General features: G+C 34.7%; 2 protein-coding genes across 2 annotated transcripts in view; one reads left to right on the top strand and one right to left on the bottom strand.

The window, feature by feature from the left end:
* EPHA6 (EPH receptor A6) overlaps positions 1-20,416 on the top strand; it is an 839,959-nt gene that overhangs the window by 419,372 nt on the left and 400,171 nt on the right. The window lies entirely within an intron of this gene.
* LOC134363188 (RING1 and YY1-binding protein-like) lies at positions 13,128-14,088 on the bottom strand. Its single transcript, XM_063078766.1, has one exon. The coding sequence runs from the start codon at positions 14,086-14,088 to the stop codon at positions 13,414-13,416; it is 675 nt and encodes a 224-aa protein (XP_062934836.1). The 3' UTR covers positions 13,128-13,413.

The following is a 20,416-nucleotide window of genomic DNA, read 5'->3' as shown; positions in this document are numbered from 1 at the left end:
CTGCAAAACCAGTAGGAAGAATGAACAGTTCTTGTTAAAATAAAATGTTAAAATTAAGAGTAACACTTGCTCTTAAACCACTGTATATTATTTTGCCTACAAAGATTTTTCTAAGCACTGATATTTTACAAAGAGAATTTCTTGAGTAATGATATTTTTAACCACAGGCAATTCTTTTTAGTCACTGTCAAAAATGACAGTTACCTTTAAGTGGTATATAATGTCTGTGCATAGAAAAGCATCATATCTAGTGGCTTATGACATTAATTATAGGTAGCAACATTTTAAAAATAAAATGTCAGAAATGGCATCACATTGCTTACATCCACAATATTTCTGGTTGGTAGACAGTTTGATCTTTGCCTGGAAAATTAAGGACTCAGTCAGCAAGTCCTATTGCCTTATTTTTTTTCAGAGAATATGTTATCTTTCTCATTTAAGAGAAGATAATTCCTTACAATATTTTAGAATTTTCTGTAGTCAATGGAAATATTGCTCATTTCCCTAAATCATATTATGGACTCAGAAGTAAGCATTCAATCAATATAGCTTCTTATTAGCTATATACTCAAAATCACATAGTAGGCTTTTCCAGAAAATAATTATAGGAGGCAAAAAGTTATAATTTTTGTGTGATAAAAATAATGACTTTATACAACAATGTTGAAGTGAATGACATCTTCACTAAAGTAATAAAACCAAGAGATGGAGTGAGAGAAAAAGAGACAGAGAGGCACATTTAATTATTAATGAAATTACCTGTAGAACACTAATGAAAATTCTTTTCTGATGTTAAAATGTGTTAGAAAAACTTACAGAAGTAGAATCATTTCATACTGAAACACTTATAGAAAGATAATTTAAAAGATTTTGATATTGGAAAGCTAAATATTAAAAAAAATTATTTTGAGTTAATTTGTAGTTTTAATGCAATCCTATCAAATCCAAAGGGAAAATTATTTAAAATATAGAAAATTAATTGTGAAATCTCTCTGGAATAATACAAGGGCAGAAAAAAAATCTAAATGGATTTTGAAAAGGGAAAGAAATAAGGAAGAACTCACCATTTTAGATACTAAGATAAATAATAAAATAGAGAAATTCAAACAAGGTGTGTGAGTCGTGGTTCTCCAGAAAAACAGAACAAATAGGATAGATAGATAGATGATAGATAGATAAATAGGTGAGAAGGGATTTATTAGGAAAATGGGCTCACACGATTATGGAGGTGACAAGTCCCACGATAGGCTGTCTGCTATCTGGAGACTCTGGGATGTCGGTAGCGTGGCTCTGGCAAGTACAAAAGCCTCAGAACCAGGGAAGCCAATGGTGTAACTCTCAGCTTGAGACTGAACCCAAGTGTTTGCTGGTGGAAGTCCTGGAGTCCAAAGGGCTTGGAGAGTCTGAAGGGGTTTTTTTTATTATTATTAATATATATTTTTTACATTCTATGATGTTGTTGCAGAGCAGTTGGGAGGAAGGGAGAGAGGGGAAAGAGGAAGGAAATGTGATGGATGAAGGAGGAAAGAGGAAGGGTGGGATTGAGGTCTGTGGCAGCCCACATATTCCCACAGGAGACATCAGGGGGCTTCCAGCAGTGGCTTGGTCATTGCTGGGCTGGGTGCAGATGTTGGGGCAGGGGTGGCAAATGCCCTTGCCTCCCACCTCCCCAGCTTAGGATCCTGGGGCCCCTTCTTGCTGTGGCTTGGAGGTTGTTGCTGGTCTGGTTGCTCCTGATATGGGAGCATGATCGAGGCCCAAGGCCCACCACTAACCCAGCTTGGGAGAGCCCAAGGTGCTTCCTGCAGTCGTCACTGGGCTGGTTGCACTTGTCGGGGGGTGTGACTGAGGCCTGAGGCCCCCACTCTCAGGACTGGTTGTGGCAGTCGGGGAGCATGGCTGAGGCCCTCGGCTCTTCTCCTTTCTGATTGGTAGCCCAGGGGTCCTTCTAGGAGTTACAGGTGTTCTTTGGTGAAATGAAACCTTTACTAGTTAATATCAAACTTTGTCTCTGGTTGTGACTGTAAGAATCAATAACAAAAGTAAGTAGATATTCATGTATTGCTGATGGCAATGTGAATTGGTACAACTTCATGGATGGAGGGCATTTAGAATACGTTACTATCTGTGTACAAAGAGGGGCAAGGAGAGAGTATCACATCTCTTGCATTTGTGTGAGTGTTTGTATGTGTATAGGAATGATACATGTGGAAAGACACTCATACACATTAACATAAAATAAGAACATTATTTGTCTGAAGAAGGGAATCTGTAACCAACTACTGTCAGGGCCCATCTATATCTGCTTTTTTTAAGTGTCCCCGGTGTCTATTGGGGGCAGACACCAGCAAGGACAAATGGACTTTAGAGGATAATGTCCTCAACTTTTTTCCCAGAGGGTAGGCTGACTGTGAGATTTCTTCTACCCCTTCTCCTGAGGACTCCAGTGAGATCGTGCCCCAGTTAACCTCAGCAGTACAGTGCTGACACTCCCCGTCCTGGCCTCCTTCCCTTCCGTCTTTCACTTTTCCATGTCCTTGCCACTTGCCTGTCAGGCGCCCTCCCAGTAAATCATGGGCACAAAAGTCCTTGACTAAGTGTCTGCTTCTCAGGGAACCCAGCCTAACGTGCCGAATGACTGGAACACAGACAAGAGGGAAGTTTTTTTGCAGTGTGTTCTCATTTTCTTTCCATTTCAAATGTACGTGTTATTATAAAAAAAAAAAAAATTTTAATATTGGATGTTAGGAATTGAATGGTTTATAGCACTAGGCATGTTAATATCCTGCTCTCTAAGAACTATTCTTTGTCTTGAATTTGGGTGTCTCCCCAAAGTTTGGAATAATATGTAAAAAACCTTTTTTGAAGTTAGTTATTTCCACAAATGACTCCTCACATTTTTCACATTAGAATTCTCCTACAGGATTCTTATCCTCAATTTTTTTAGGTCAATTTTACTGTTACCTCATTCACTGATTCTGTTTCCCTCACTATAGTTTGTAAATACTGGTGAGAGTTGCCTAATCTATCACATCAAATAGAGCTATGAAGTATTTCTAGTGACAGAGCTTACCTAATTAACTCTTTCTCAGCATAGTCCTAACTATACATTTTCTTTTAGAAACATCTGCTTATATCCAGGTATTCTAGGACTATGGCTTTAGCACGTCCTTTCACTATCATTTGGATGCTGTTTCCCTTGGCTTCACCCACTTTTCTAGAGATGAGGCCATTTTAAATTCCAAGGTCGTCACAAATTCTTAATTCATGAAATTCCATATGGTAGAGCTGGAGACAAATGCCCTGAATTCAAATCCTAACCTCACCACCAGTAGTAAGCGGACTGTAAAAGTCAGTGTGCACACCTGTAAGCTGAATGAGCCCCACAGGGTATTATAAGAATAAATTATGATGAAGACAATGAAGATGAGAATGTGCTATTGGGTTTTTTTATTGTATGTGCTGTATTTGTCAGATCCCCACCAGAATATGATACATACATTTATCCATACTTATCTCAGCTATCATATGCTATGAGCTCTGACATAACTGAGACATGTGTTTTAGTTTTTATTGGGGGATGCCAGGAAATTCTAGTTTGTCTTTACCTTTCCCTGCTTTTTCCTTTTTCTTTAAAGGTGCTATCTGCTCTTAGAGTCAGATTTATGGTACTTTTTATGTCGCTAATGGTAAATCTCCACATCTTTAAGGATTTTTTTTTTTTTTCTCATTTGAAAGTATATTATCTGTGACTTTTAGGGAAAAAAAAAAATATATATATATATATATATACACACAGCACATTCTTGGTATTAAAAGGCATGCCTGAATTTTACATCTGTGAAAACGACATTTAAAGGTTCCAAAAATTGGGCTTTGGTTCTTTGGAGACTTTCCACTCAGGAGCATTTTTTGTTGTTTTTAACTTCCTGTCTCACTCTACAGTCTCATCTCTCCTCTCCTCTCCTCTCCTCCCTTTCCTCTCCTTTCACACCAACCATTTTCTTCTTTAATATTCCTTTTCTTGGTTGCTTTCACTACTGTACACTAAAACCAGAAATTTAAGATCCGTCTTTAATTTCTTATATTCATTCTTGCTAGCAACAACTCGTCCATCTCCACCTCTTGATAATTTTACATATTGTGTTCTTTAAATCTGTCGCTGCCTTCTCCCTTTCTAATGCCACTCATTTCCTTAATTCAAGCCATGTCCATTTCTCAACTACATGTTAAAATAATCACCTGTAATCCCCTTTTCCATTCTTAGTCTGCCCAAACTCATCTTTACCAAGACTTCCTAAGTGAAATTATAATCCTGTGACTACGTTCTTTAAAATCTCTAAGAAACCCACCACCTATAAAAGAAAGGTGGGATACTTGGCATAGAAGACAAGGTTTTCTAAAATCTTACCTTTCTACCTCTCTAGTCAAATCCTACTATTCTTTAATTCCTTCTACTTTACGAACTAGTAATACTGAGTAAACCAGTAGTTATTTCAAGCACGTGCTTTTGCTGTTTCACATATCTGTTCACTTTGCACACAGTCCCTTTAACTCTCCTATCCCTCTTTTAACTCCTTCTATCTTTCAAAATTCAACTCAAGCTTGCCTTCTTTTGTGGTATCTTCATTGATCCACCCAGAAGAATATAATGAACATTCCCTCTCTCTGCTCTGCTATATTATACACAAACTTCTGCTACAGAACTTATTTCACTCTTTTATAATTAGCTTGAATGTCTAACTCATCTACTACAGTATTAATAATTTATAGATGTTGATTATTCATTATTTGAGCTGTACAATCTACCACAGAGCAATGGTGCATCATGTATGTTCAATGATTCCTAATCTAAACTGAACTGTAAAGCATAGTAGTTTGACTATTTCAGACCCGTGAGATCAGAGACAACTATTGGTTAAATAAAAACTAACTTTGTAATTTGTTTCAGCATACCTAAATTTAAGTCACTATACAAAAATATATCTCTCCTTTATCCTTCAGACATTTTTAACAAAGGCTATATGGTCCCTGAATTGTTGATTTGTAGATGTGATTTTTATTTTATTTTGTGGGGATTTTTTTGTAAGTTCAGTTCAAAAATTATGAAGGAAACAGGGTATAAAATTTGAGTTAATGTATAAAACGTGTATGGTCCCTGAATTGTTGATTTGTAGATGTGATTTTTATTTTATTTTGTGGGGATTTTTTTGTAAGTTCAGTTCAAAAATTATGAAGGAAACAGGGTATAAAATTTGAGTTAATGTATAAAATGTGTTATAAAAATACTTTTAATATTATTTTTACCAAAAACACAGAGTTTGAGTATTTTACGTGGTATAGACATATAAACATAACATTTAAAGATTTTGTTTTACCCAATGCTATCATAATTTATTAGAAAGATCATTGAGCAATTTGCTGTTTACTTGGGCAAGGCACTCTTAGTTTTCCAATTTGTACAATTGGTATAATATTGTACAATCATTTTTTAAAGATTAAAATTTAGTAATAGTCACTAAAATATTGATAACTTGAAAACAAATACAAAGTATTTAGTAGTGTTTATATCTAAATAAGAAAGTACAAAACTGTAATATGAAAATTACTTATTATAGTTAAAAATATTATTCATAACCGAAATTAAATATCTAAGTTACCTATACGTTGAAAATAGGTACCAAATTATTTAAGAATTCCTCATTTACTGGTAACATATTCAAGTAATTCCTATGTATTTAATTATCTTTTAATTATCTTTTTTTATTTATTTACTCCCAGAGCTGCTCCATTAATTAGTAAATAAATTTTAGAATAATTTTAATAATACTCTGTGTGTCAGTATGCAAAAACAGGAATAATCAGCAAACACATTTTGACAGAATGAGACCCTGGGGGAAATGTCTGGTAAAATTTATGGTGAACAAATAAAATGCTTCTAGTAACCAACTTTGTAATTTAAAAACAATAAAACCAAATAAAAAGATGAACATTTTTAAAAGTTGTTGATTTGACTATTTACAGTCACCATCTTAAGTTGTAAAACTATCAAATAATAACTTTATAATAAATGTTTGAAAACAATTATTCTGAAGATTTATCAATAAATCTTCAGGAAACAGATGGGTTAATTATGTAACTTTTCTGGCCAAAGACTTCAGTGGCCCTTTCTTTCAGGATAAAACCTAACTCTTGAATTCACCCATCCCTCATTCCCCTTTGAGAACTCTATAAAATCTATCCCTCCTACCTTTTCACTGTACTGTATTAGTCAGAAGTGTTTACGTTGCAAATGACAGAAAATTCAACTCAAACAAGTTTATTCAATAAAGGGAATACTTCCTCACGGAGGGTTTACTAGCAGGCAATGGGTTTTATAAAAGCCATTAATAAATACACATCAACTTGGACAGGTAAAGCCCTCTCATCTCAAAAGTGCAAACCATAACTGACCATCGAAAACTATTAAGAAGTTTGAGAAAGAGGCCAAGGTGAAAATGAGCTTAATGAAATATACCTTAGTCTGGGTAACCTGAAGGCTTAATGTGAGCCTGGTTGATTTCTTCCTGTGGGAATCTGAGAACAGCATTGTACCGTTTGATAATCATTGTTGCCCCCCAAATCGATACTCAATTAAAAATATGATTGTAGACACAAAAGAGTCTGATCACACTGCCTTGGTTGTTACTGATATGTTGTTAAACTTTAAGTCAGTATCTCAAAGGAAAGGAAGTGCATTGACATACCATTCCAGCTTAAATGTAACAAATCCTCAACAAATGCTAATCCTCAACAGATGAATTTTTCATGTATCTTCTCCCAACTAGATTATAACTTCAATTATTGCCATCCAAAGCATCCATGAAGTGTTTTAAATATAGAAATAATTCCATCAATATTTATTAACTCTGTGTTTCTCCTTGAAATAGCTTAAGTAGTGACTCTGTCAATCTTTCTCTAGGATCTATGTGTGCAATCTAATGACCATTACAAAAATCTATATTCCACGTACGGCTAACCCTGATATCTTTCTTGTAAAGTGTCCACTTCCTAACATACAAACAGTATGTGTTTGGCAATACTTTTTCCCATGGAGACAGTTCAATCAACCTGATATGTAATACAGAAGAAAAGAGATGGTAGTAGGTGCCATGGAACTATCTGCCCTCCCAACTCTAGTGAGTTGGATTCCTATGCAAACCTGGATACTGAAGTGTCAAAATTAGAAAAATATTTCCTCTATTTCTCTTCTTTGTTCTGAAACATGGTAATATTGACTGCATACAGTCTCCATTTCTTGAAAGCAGGAACTCTAGCAAGCTAAAATAACTTTCTCTGTGATGAATGGGTTAAAAATGGAAGATTCTAAGCAAAATTTCAAATATAACTTTGAAATACTGCCATTGTCCTGTTACATTCCCTCTTCAATCTTGTGTGTATTCCTCTAGCTCTGGCTATTGTCTCTGGATGTCCTGCTCTCTCTGAAGACTTGACCATCCATACACAACCCTTTGTTTTATGAATTATCACTTGGATGATACTTTGACCAAAAAACCAAACAAACAAAAGTATCAAGTTCCTCCAGCACCATTTACTAAAAAAGACCTTCCTCTCCCTTTGTGAATTGCACTGACAACTTCAAAGAAATTCAAAAATTTGAATGACTGGATTGTGTTTAGACTCTATTCTATTTCATTGATTTATTTGTCTTTATGCCAATAGCACACTGATTACCTTACTGTAACTTTTATTATAAATTTTGTAATCTGATGGAATATTTCCATGACACTTGTTCTTCTTTTTCAAGTTTGGTTTGGCTGTTCTAGAGCCTTTGCATTTTTGCATTTGTTTTAGAATAGCTTTTCAATTTATATAAACAAAACAAAAACAAACAAAAACACCCGCTAAGATTTTGAATGAGAATGCACTGGGTCTATAATTTATTTAGGCAGAATTAACATATCAACAATATTTAGTCCTCCAATGGCTATGATTTATTTCTCCATATATTTAGACTTTAATTTATCTCAACAATATTTTAAAGATTCATTGTTGAGGTCTTGCACATTTTTTACTTAATTTATTTCTACTTAGTGTTTTGTATTTCATTTTCCAATTCCTTGTTGCTTGTATATAGAAATACAATTGATTTTAGTACATGAACCTTGTATCCTATAACTTTGCTTGATTCTCTTGTAACTTCTAAAAATTGTAAGATCCCTTTATTTTTTTCCCATGAATACAATCATATCAACTGCAAATAAAGATAGGTTTGTATCTTCATTTCTAATGCCTTCATTTCTTGTGACTTTTATTTCTTTTTCATGCCTTATTACACAGACTAGGACCTCCAATAAAATACAGAACAGATGTGGTGATAGTGGACATCCATGGAAATGGTCCCGATTCTGGGGGAGAGGAGGAACAACAGTACTAAGTGTGATATGCTTGTATATACTTTTCGTATGCATCATTTATTAGATTGAAGAAGTTTCCTCCTATGGAAAATGTTTTTTTTATAACTGGTGTTGAATTTTATCAATTTCTTTTTCTGCATATATAGGTATAATCATACAAGTTTTTTTCTCCTTTTTTCTATAGCAAATGTTTTGATTAATTTTGAACCATAACCTGATGTTCTTGGTTTTTAAATTCTAAACCAACTTTCTGTTTCAGGGATAAACTTCCAGTTAGTTGTGATATGTTATCATTTTTAATTATTTATAGATATTTACTAAAATTTTGTTAATGATTTTTACATTTATAATCATGAGGAATTTTGGTCTTTATATTTCTTTTCCAGTAATGCCCTTGTCAGATTTTCATAAAATGGTTATTCATACTAGCCCCATAAAACCATTTGGGAAGTTTCATCTTTCTCTTTTTTCTGAAAGCACTTTGTTGTTGCTGTTGTTTTGTTTCTAATTTATATTGGTACAATATTTGGTTGAGTTCTCCAGTGGTGCCATATGGGCCCAGAAATTTCTTTGTGTAAATACAAGTATTTAAATAACTCACTTATTTAAATACTTATAAAATTATTCAAACATTATATACTTTTTGTGATAGTTTCAAAAGTTGTGTTTTTCAAGACATTATTCCATTTCTTCTAAATTGTCAAATGTATTGGCAAAATATCTATCAAAATATTGTACTTTTATTGCTTGTAGTATCCATATTTCAGTTATTGGTAGTTTGTACTTTTTTGTTTGTTTGTTTTCTTTTTTCTTGATTAACATTGCTAGGGATTTAGCTATTTTATTTTATTTTTTTCTTCCTCAATGTACTGCATTGGGCATAGTAAAAATCAACAATTGCATGTCTGTTTTCTATGTCATTGATATCTGCTCCTAATTGTATTCCTTTTTTCTTCTTTCCTTGAGCATAATGTGCTCATATTTTTGTTGGTTCTTGAGTTTAAATTATTTATTTTAATCCTCTCTTCCTTAATATAAGCATTTTATTATAAATTTTATTCTAAGCACTGCTTTTATTACATTTCACAAATTTTCATTGCCACTCAGTTCTAAATATTTTCTAATTTTCATTGTGATTTTTTCTTTGGCCTATCAGTTATCTACAAGTGTGTTGCTTACCTTAAAAATATTTGGGAACTTTCAGTTATTTTACTATTGATTCTTAGTTTAATTCCATTGTAGTCAGATAATAAATTCTAACTGATTTTTTTTTTTCTAATAACATAGTCGTGCACATGCCAGTAACAGGAATATATTAACATCTTTTATTCGCTAGACAAAGAGCAGTGTCCAATATAAATTTCCCCAAAACATTTAAGACCTGTGAATTTCTGACCAGTTCACAAAACCACCAACTGACACTTTAGCATGAAGGAAAAAACAAACCTAACAGACTGTCAGCTCTAAAGACATTACAGAGCAGAAACTTCCAAAAGCATTATACAAGCTTTCTTTCTGGGCAAATGAAAAATATAGCTCGTATAATACACTAACAAAAATTCACAAGATAAGATTATGTTTTGACATACTTAACAAGCATTCTCTATTTGTCTCCAACAAACAAAGCTAAGGAAATAATGTAACCATCTTTACACAGTAAATTAAGGTTACAAGTCATACACAAGAACAGAACTGCTTGCGCATTAAAAACTGTTCAGCTCCATTGTCATACTCTAAATGTTGGCTCTTAAACCATTTTTCGGGTACATACAAGCAAAGGTTATTATATATTCAGCAATTAATAAATTTTCAATAATTTAAGATACAGTAGCTTAAAAAAGTAGACTGAGAATGGTCTTGATAAGGCAGGAGAAACATCTTAGTGGAACTAAACTCACAGAAGCTTCTGCCAATGTTTTTAAATTTCCAGATTGAAACCGAAAGGTTTTGATTAAAATATTTTGTGGGTGTCAAGAAGTCTTCACCTTTTTTTTTTTTTAACTGCATGACAAGCAGAGCAAGTCAGGTAAGCTCTGTGTGTGCGTGCACACGCACAAGTGTGAAAGATTGTGTAAAACAAATGGAAACTTGCAAGCATAACACTGTGCTTTTGTTTGTTTTGTTTTAACCTGCTTTCTGTGCCTCTGAATACAAAGTATTTCTGGTCCTCTCAGTATATATCTTACACTAGTGTTTTACGCATCGCCTACTGAATTGTAGGGCAAACCGTGAATGCAGAAGTTACAGGAATTCCATTTCCAGATACATGCCTGAGGGATGTCATCAACTTCAGAAATTAAAAGTCTAAAGTACCTACCACACCATCTCACACCCCAACAGAAAATACAACAGCAGCTAAAGGGCTGACCCTATAACATCTCATTCTTAGATAACTCCTGCTGTTAGCTGCAGTTTCTACCAAAACAGCAATTTAATCCCAATTGTTCCAAAGCAATCCTCCCCCTCTTTTACCCCTCCCCATTCTTTAATTTATCACGGAGGCAAAACTGAAAAACCAAGACACTGGCAATGAATTAATTAGCAGCCTATGAGTAGCTGGTTAATCAGCTTTTTCCACTAATCTAGGGGATCCAATCACTTTACATGAAACTAATTTTGAAAAAGTACACAGTGTTTCTGAACAAAGTGCGTACCAACACTTATTGGTTCAAAGAGCAGTGCAACCCACATGAGTTTGGTGGCATTTAAATTTCTTTTTAAAAAGTTAATTTAAAAACTTAGCAATTTCTTACACCTCTGGAAAATAAATATGGCTGACTAATTTACCCTCCCTGAGACCCTTAGTAATAAGGAATATTAAAACCTTTTAGTTTGTAGAAGGTATGTCTTTGCAATATCCCACTAATATTAAAATGTGGGTTTAAAATTCATAGTCAAATCACTATGTATTAAATATTCTGATACTTATAGAAAGCACCTGATTTCCTTTGGTTCATTAATAAATACTTTAAAAATGTATTTAAAAAGATAAGTATAGCTTGCATCCCAGATACAAGCATTATTTTACAAAGAGGGGAACATTGTCCATGCACTTGAGAATAGGACCACAACAACAAATGGCTCTGCTTTATAATCTCTATCTTTGAGAATAGAATTTAAATTATGACGCATTAGTGACTACAGAATAGTTTTAATGTAAATGTGAAAGGAACCTTTCCTGTTGGCTACTCAATTCAAGCTGTTAATTTTTTTTTACTCGTTGCCTCCACAGACAAAAATTACTTCTATAATTAAGAATACCAGGTTTTTAATACCAAAATGTGGTGCTTCGTTACAAATTGGCTGCCCTCCCATGAGTCCCTAAGGTATGTCAAATAAATGAAGGTAAACATCAAGTCCTCATGCTTGAACTGACTCTGAAGTACTATAAACTCTGTGGATATAAAGTTAAAGGTCAAAAAGAGAAGAGACCCCAAATCCAAACAAAATCAAAGCAAAACCAGAAAAAAGAAAGAAAACCCATCTTTCTTAAAAATGACGATGGGTAGAATCTTATTAATGGTCTTTGATTTTTTGCAAGGCAGTATTAAAAAAAAAAAAAGAAAAGAAACTTTAAGAGAGTTTACTCAAACTATATGTTAAGGAAGAAAAAGATCACGTGCTGCTCACAGTTAAGTATGAGCTCTCCCTGCAACTCTACCTGTTAGGGCTCAAGTCATTCACACTTGAGTTCCTTCCCACAGCAGGGAATTGAGAAACGTCTCCCAACAGTGAAAAGCTCCGTGTTGGGATTGGATGTGTGGTTGATAACCTTTGCTCAGTAAAATAAGTCATCGTAGGCTTTAAGAAAGAAAAAGAATTCTCACAACTGAACTGCTAAGGTAAGGGGTTTATGAGACAAGGTGACATGAGGCAAACAAATTTGTTACAAAAACCATCACTGCAATGTCACATAGAAAGAAAGTGGAAACAAGGGATTGCTTCCTGTATGGACCAAAAATACAGTTTAGAATGTTTCAATCCTAAAACTAAGAGACAATTTCTAGATTTACCTCAGACACGAGTAGAGGTCTGGAAAATGGATGGAATTCGAGTTACAGAATACCATATTTTCATGAATGCTTATGTAAGAACAGCAATGATAACATGTAACTGTAATTTACACGAATACTTGGCATTCTGGAGCTGTTACTTATGAATGATCCAAGCCCTCCCCAACTAAACCACCTGTGATTTGTCAGTTATTCCATTGCAAATGCAGGCTACTGGAGCAGTCTTTAAACTTGAGATCACATTGTTTAAAAAATATATATTTTTATAACATCCAGTATTCTTTAGACAGATGAGAGAGTCAAGTTCCCATGCGAGCTGGAACATATTTCATGTAAGACTGATTTTAATTAATTTCAGCACTTTCATAGAAGGGACTGTTCCAGATCTGTAACTGTTCAATGTTGTATTCACTTCACAGTGTATCAAGCACCAGCGTTGCCACGGATTGGTTTCAAATAACCCTTTATATATAACTTTATATTTATATATATATAGTTATATCAAAACTGATAGTACATAGTATAACTGGAAGAAAGAACTAAACTTAAAAGGATATGCTGAAAGGATGGAGTTTGTGAACACAATAAATAAAAATTCCCTCCCCCTCCCAACCCTCCTCCCAACAAAAAACAAAAAACCAGTTGCGATGTACATGGAAAATTGTGCACAGCAGATTTTTTTTTTTTTTTTTTTTTTTTTATAAAAAGTAGATTCAGGAGCACATCCAATTATAAATGATTGTTAGGAAAATCATATAAAACAATGGAATACATAAAAGTGTCAAGAGTAATCGTCAGGGTGCGAAATTCCTTGGTGGCCAGATGCCCATGGCAAGCAGAAATCATCCTGGCAGCATCACTAAGAGGTCGATGTCCACAGAAGATTCTCCAGGGGTGCAAGCAGCATGGGCAGGTGGAGGATTTGAATTTCATACCCTGATTCATAGTTTTCACAATTCCATGTGCAATTTCAGAAAGATTCATCATTTACTGCTGACATGTCGCCCCTTTGGCGTGGAGGAACGGGAGGAGCCCTTGTCTGTGCTCTCTGACCCCGAGCTGCTCTGGTTCTGCTGTTCTGACCCTGCACTGGAGGTCACTGTGGATGAGGATGTTGAGGAGGAGCGAGTCTTTTCCTTAAAGTCTGTGATAATGACGGTGACGTTGCCCACAGTTACTGCCAACTGCTGTGCGGTGCGCCTGTCCACGCTTTTGAGCCGGGGCCTTGAGGTGTGATTCGTTTCGCTGGTCTTTGTGGTGGCCTTCGCAGACTGTATGCTATTCGCTTCGCTAGGAGGATCTTTCAGAATATCAGACTCTGGTTTTGTTTTCTTGTTGGTATTTTTCTTGGTAACACTAGGACTAATTTCCTTATCTTTCTCAGGCTTCTCTTTGTCTTGCTTTTCCACTTTTTCTTTCTTCTCCTTTTTCGGGGGTGGGGGAGTGGCGTACTGTTGTGCCACTTGCTGTGCCACCAGCTGAGAATTGAGCCGAGGTTTTCTGGTGGAAGTGCCTTTCCTCACATCGCAGAGGCTGCATTTAAAAGCTTCAGCGCCGTTTCTGAAGGTGCAGACGCTACAATCCCAAAAGCCTTCGTCTGCGGCAGGTTTCGCTTGTCTTTTCGGCCTGGGCGGGCCCTTCTTGTCGCCCATGGTCATGGATGGGATGTACCCCCGCCCCCCCAAACCGAAACCGGCGCCTCTCGGAGGAGAAACGCGGTCCGGGGAGTCGTCGCGGACCGGCCCCCCTCCCTCCCTCCCCCGCGCCCGCCCTCAGCCGCTGGGGCTCGAAGCTCCGGCCACCGCTGCTGCTGCCGCCGCCAGTCTCCGGACGAGACTAGTCCCCACCAGCGCCGCCTCCGCCGAGTGACTCCTAACTGATTTTTAATCCTTTTAAATTTATTGAAATTTGCTTAATGTTTCAGCATGTGATCTACATGTTGAGTGTGGCATGTACACTGGAAAAGTATGTGTACTCTGCCTTTGTTTGCTACAGTGTTTTGTAGATATTGATGAGGTCAAATTTGTTGGGAGGATTCTTCGCGTCTTCAATATCTTGTTTTTAATCTACTTGTTCTTTCAATGATTGAGTGAAGTGTTTCAATCTTCAACTCTGTTGATCTATTTTCTTTTTTAGTTCTGTTAATTTTTGCTTTATGAATTTTGAACTGATGTTATTAGTTACATACATATTTATACATATTTATGAGTGCTGTCTTCCTAATAAATGCATTCTTTTATTATTTTGAAATTCCGTTTTATCTTTGCTAATTAATAATCTTATCTTGCAGTTTATTTTGCCTTGTATAAACACAAAACTTTCTTGTGATTAGTGTTTTATGTCATTTCTTTTCTCATTCTTTTATTTTAAACAATCTCTCTACTTGTATTGAAATGTGTCTCCTATAAACGTCATATCACTGGGCATTATATTTTTATCCATTCTGATAATCTTTCATGAGAGAGAGAGAGAGAGAAAAGAAAGGAAGGAAGGGGGGGAGAGAGAGAGAGAGAGAAAAAGAAAGAAAGAAAGAGAGAAAGAGAGAGAGAAAGAAAAGAAAGAAAGAAAGAAAGAAAGAAAGAAAGAAAGAAAGAAAGAAAGAAAGGAAGGAAGGAAGGAAGGAAGGAAGGAAGGAAGAAAGAAAGAAAGGAAGAAAGAAAGAAAGAAAGAAAGGGAAAGAAAGAAAGAAAACATTATCATCTGTGGTCACCATGAAGTACAATAGTATTCATCCAGTATAACTGAAACTTTGTACATTTTGATCAACATGTTCCCTTTCCCCATCCTTTCATCTCCCCTCCAGGCCCTGGTAATGACCATTCTATTCTCTGTTTCTATGAGATAGATTTTGTAGATTACACATATTAGTGAAATTATGCAGTATTTGTCTTTCTGTTCCTACCTCATGTCACTTAGTATAATGTCCTCCAGTTCCACCCATATTGTCATGAATGACAGAATATTCTTCTTTTTTAAGGCTGAGTAGTATTCCATTCTGTGTGTATATATACATGTGTATCATATGGATATGTGTACACTTATATATGTATATGGTATATTATTATATATCATATATGTATGTGCATATTATTATATATTATATGTAGGTATAACATATTTTCTTCACTCATATGTCGATGGACATCTAGGTTGTTTTCATATCTCAGCTATTGTTAATAATGCCAAAATGAACATGACAGTGGAGGTATCTCTTTAACATACTGATTTTAATTCCTTTGGATATGTGTGTGTGTGTGTGTGTGTGTGTGTGCATGTGTGTGTGTCCAGAAGTAGGATTGTTGGATCATGTGGAATTCTATTTTTAGTTCTTTAAGTAACCTTCATAGTATTTTCCAAAATGAATCATACTAATTTACATTCCCACCAACAATGTACAAGGGTTTCCATTTCTCTACATTCTCACCAACACTTGTTATCATTCTCCTTTTTGATAATAAGCATTCTTGCAGGTGTGAGGTGATATCTCACTGTGGTTTTAATTTTCTTTTCCCTGATGATTAGAAATGTTGAGCATTTTTTAATATATCTGTTGGTCATCAGTATGTCTTCTTTTGAGATATGGCTATTCACATCCTTTGCTCATTTTTTAAATGGGTTGTTTTCTTGCTATAGAGTTGAATTTCTTATGTATTTTGGATATTAGCTCCTTATCTGATGTGTAGTTTACACATATTTTCTCCTAATCTGTGGGTTTTCTCTTCACACTGTAGATTGTTTCCTTTGTTGTGCAGAAGCATTTTAGTTTGATACAATCTCATTTGTCTGTTTTTGCTATTGTTACCTGTACTTTTGGTGTCCTATCCAAAAGAAATCATTATCCAGACCAATGTCATAGAGCTTTTCCCCTACGTTTTCTTCTAGTGGTTTTACAGTTTTAGGTATTACATTTAATTCTTTAATATATTTTGAGTTGAGTTCTTAATATGGGGTAAAATAAGGGTCCAATTTTATTATTCTACATGTAGATATCCAATTTTCCCAAACCATGTTTTGAAGAGACTGTATTTTCCCTATTTTTTCTTCTTGGATCTTTTGCCAAAAATCAATTGGCTTGCACTTATTTCTGGGTTTTCTATCCTGGTCAACTGGTTGATGTGTTTATTTTTATTCCAGTACCATGCTGTTTTGATTACAATAGCTTTATAATGCATTTTGAAATCAGGGAGCATGATGCTTCTAGCTTTGTTTTATTTGTTGTTGGGTTGTGTTTTTTTTTTTAAACAAAATTATTTATGGAGAGCTGATTCTGAGCCCCTCTGGAACTGGTACCAGGGCACTGCTTGGTCACATACCACCTTTCCCTGCTTTCTCTTCAGCCTCTCCACAGCTCCCTCCCATCATCATTCAAAGGTGCCCCATCTGCAGAATCAGGAAGGAAGGAATGAAGAAAAGGAGGGACAGAGGGAAGGAGGGACAGAGGGAGAAAAGGAGCCTTTTTTGCTTAAGATTGCTTTGGCTATTTGGGTTTTTTTCTAGTTCCATATGAATTTTAGGATTCTACTTTTATCTAACCAGGAAAATTGCAATAAAGTTGAGGAATATTAGAATTCAGTAGTTGAGAACAAAAATTACTTAGTGGATCTTGACTCACTAGAAACTATGGTAAAAATTTCAACTAATGACTGATATTTTCCATCAATGGATTTTACTTCATGCTGAGCTGTACTTTTTGTACAGCTATCCAAAATCTGAATAGCTGAGACCACCTACATATACTGAATACCTTCATTCTGACTCACAAGCTCAAATACAAGACAGATAAAGATAACTTATTTTTTATGAGAATAAATTCTAAAGTGTTTGTGAAAAGTTTTTTATGTGATGAAAGGTTGATGAAAAAAGTTTGAAACCCTAATCCAAACTTATTGGCACACTGGTAACCAATATCACACACACAAAGTGTCTATCATTAACTGCATCTTTATCAAGAACTGTTTCACTGGATGTGCAGAGCAAAATACCTCATAGATCCAAAGCATCTTACAATGACTAAAGTCACAACTTCAAAGTCAGAGTGTTTGCAACTTTTAGTTGCTCACCTACCATGATAGAAATAGATAAACCAGTATGGATCAAAAAGTTCTCTCTGTAGATTGAAGATATAAGGACTAGCTATGGTCTTTTGCAGATGTTGCAGATGAAAGCCTATAGATTCAGATTTTCTTTAATCAATATGTATTGCTATCTAAGAGATTGATACCAAGATATAGCACACTATCCCCTTTCCACTTCATTTTTTAATAAGTCATCAAAGTAGGTGTATCAGGAAATAAAGTTTATGTAAACAAAATAAGAAGAGAAGAATGCATGACCATTATAACTGTTGCATATAGTTCGCAAACAGCCTGGCATAATAACATAAAAAGCAACTACATGCTTAAATTTCTTACCCCTTTCAAATGGGATAACTTTTAAATATCTTCATTGGTCACAGAAAAAGAAATATAAAGAATGAGTGTGGTCCATTTGGTCAAAAAACTTGTCTATTAAGAAAAAGGATGATAGACAAAGAGAACAAGTAGAATTAAGGTAAAATATAAAAGATATGTAACTTAGATATGTAGTGAAATTTATTTGTGCATAATATTTTTTTAATTGGCTTTAAAAATTGGGAGAGGAAGGGAACATTAGTGAAATTTTGTTATTGGTATAAAGTCATATGCACAAAGTTGTTTAGAGCATAAAAAAGCTTTAGTAGATATTATGTCACTTAATCCATTAACAACCCTATGAAATGTTTGTTACTCTCTTTTCACAGATTAGAAAACTGAAGTTCACACACTGGAAAGTGCCAGAGCCAATAACTAACTCAGGTCTTCTTATTTCAAATGCTATGTTTTTTTCCACCATCATTTGCATTTTTCTATAAGTCTGTATAAAATTTCAAAACGAACTACAATCATAGTGCTATTCAATGAAGCTATATTTTATTAAACTCAGACCTGTTAGAGCTGGGTCTACATTAAAAATGCTTATGGAAATTTCTTTGCTTAAATATATATTATGCTAATAGGTTGTACATAATTAATGAGTCTCACATACGATTTAGAATTCTTAAATTATTGAGTCATAATCTCTAAATGATTTAAAAATGATGTAAATTACAGTGATTGACCATGTTCTATTAAATACATTTCCTTCCAGATGTGGGAAAATATCAAGATGTCTTCCTAGCTAGCTAACTGTTTCACATAAACCAAAACAAACAGATGAAGAATTAAACAATAATTAGGGCAAAATATTGATAGGCTTGCTGAATAAAAAAATTAATAAGTCAACTGACAACTTTTACTTTCCGATATTAAAGAAAGTCTTAAAAAGAAAACACCATCAGATGCACTCATATGCATTGCCTTGTGTCCCCCACTCCCTGGAATACCAAACAAGAGAAAATAAATGATAAATAGTGTTCCAGCCACAAGAAAAAAAACCTCACAAGTAAAGCATCTTACTAGGGATTGCTGCATCTTTTAAAGTGTCATGTGTTATTTATTCTGATGATTCCCTTAACAGCATAGTGTTACAGTCCATACTCTGGTGTTATAAAATATATTTTATGATTCAGATTTAGTACATAGATACTGGCATACCCTAGTGAATTTATGCCATTTATATTTAGAGTCAGATTTCTTTAAGCACATTAGGACTGTTCACATTTTTCAGCTAAAATAACAAATCTACTATGGAATTAACCTTGTTTGTAGTTCTACTTCACAAGTATTATTACATTAAGAATTGGAGAAAGGCAGGAAAAAATGGAAAATACACGTATGTTTTGGGAGGTTTTCAATAAGGTTTTAATTAAATTAAAAATGCTTACACTCTAAACAGATTTCTATTGGATTACAAAAGACAAGAATAGCCCAGATGATGTTATTAATTAGCTGTATGATCCTGGAAAATTGCAGTAACCTTTTTGGCCCTTAGTGATTTACCTATAAAATAAAAGAGATATGCTAGAGAAATTCTAAAAAGATTGTATTTACCTACATACTAAGTCTTTGACTCGTTAATATACATTTAATTAATTCAGTATAATACTAAGTTATACCTAAAACAATAATGCGTATGTGTGTTATAATGTTGAATAGTACTTAGGGTTTCCATCTCAGGACAGACAAAAAGAAAAGAAAAGGGTGATCAGGGAAAGGCCACTGTGGCACTGTCACCCTTGTTGTGCTTTTCTGTTCCCCCCATAAAGACCAACAAAATCCCTGATGTTACTGGTTAGAAGTACTGGAGGTGACCAGTTTTGCAACACCCTTTACTCCCTCAGTTCTATAACCGTTCAATTACAAGAAGTACAACAGAACTATAAGCCAATTTTCTTTTGCCATACTGTGTAATCCAACCACAGAGACATTTTAATAAACAACAACAAAAAAGCATTTACTTTTAATTCCATGGCAAAAGCTATTTTAATACTCATTTGTAATCATGGTAATGATGATAATAAAGTAACAAGCTTTCTCCAATAAATTATCTTATAGTTTTACCATTCTTTTTTTCCCATTTGCTTTTCTTAGATATACCCCTTGGATTGAATCAATACTAGATTGTTTTACAAACTTTGTTAGCTCTTGGCTCCTTTTTATACTCATCATAATACATGCAGTTTTTTTTTTTTTTAATTTATGCCCCTATGAAACTAAATTCTATAGTAATCCTAACTATTTCTAATGCACAGTGTCTGACATTCATGCAAAGAATCCTTCAGGACAAATAGAAGCAGGTGGTGGGTGTGGGAGATGAGATAATTAGTCATAGAAACCAACCGCTGGGTCTGTGATGGCTCCTAGAGCTGTGTGGTGCTGTCTGGTGCTGGGCCTTCCAAGTGCACGAGGAGGAAGGGAATGACAAACTACAGGGCAACACAGAATTCCAAGGATCAGTAAACAGAGAAGCTGGAGAAAAACAGTTGGTTATAATCAGAGTCAAGTGGAGAGGTGACTGGGGATTACATCT

This window comes from Cynocephalus volans, chromosome 1 (assembly GCF_027409185.1).
Source record: "Cynocephalus volans isolate mCynVol1 chromosome 1, mCynVol1.pri, whole genome shotgun sequence".
In the NCBI taxonomy this organism is placed as follows: Eukaryota; Metazoa; Chordata; class Mammalia; order Dermoptera; family Cynocephalidae; genus Cynocephalus; species Cynocephalus volans.
The sequence above is the reverse complement of the archived record's forward strand: the minus strand, read 5'-3'. Positions and strand labels throughout refer to the sequence as shown.

Coding starts and splice junctions, on each gene's coding strand:
- LOC134363188 (XM_063078766.1), bottom strand. CDS start 14,088: ATGACCATGGGCGACAAGAAGGGCCCGCCCAGGCCGAAAAGACAAGCG.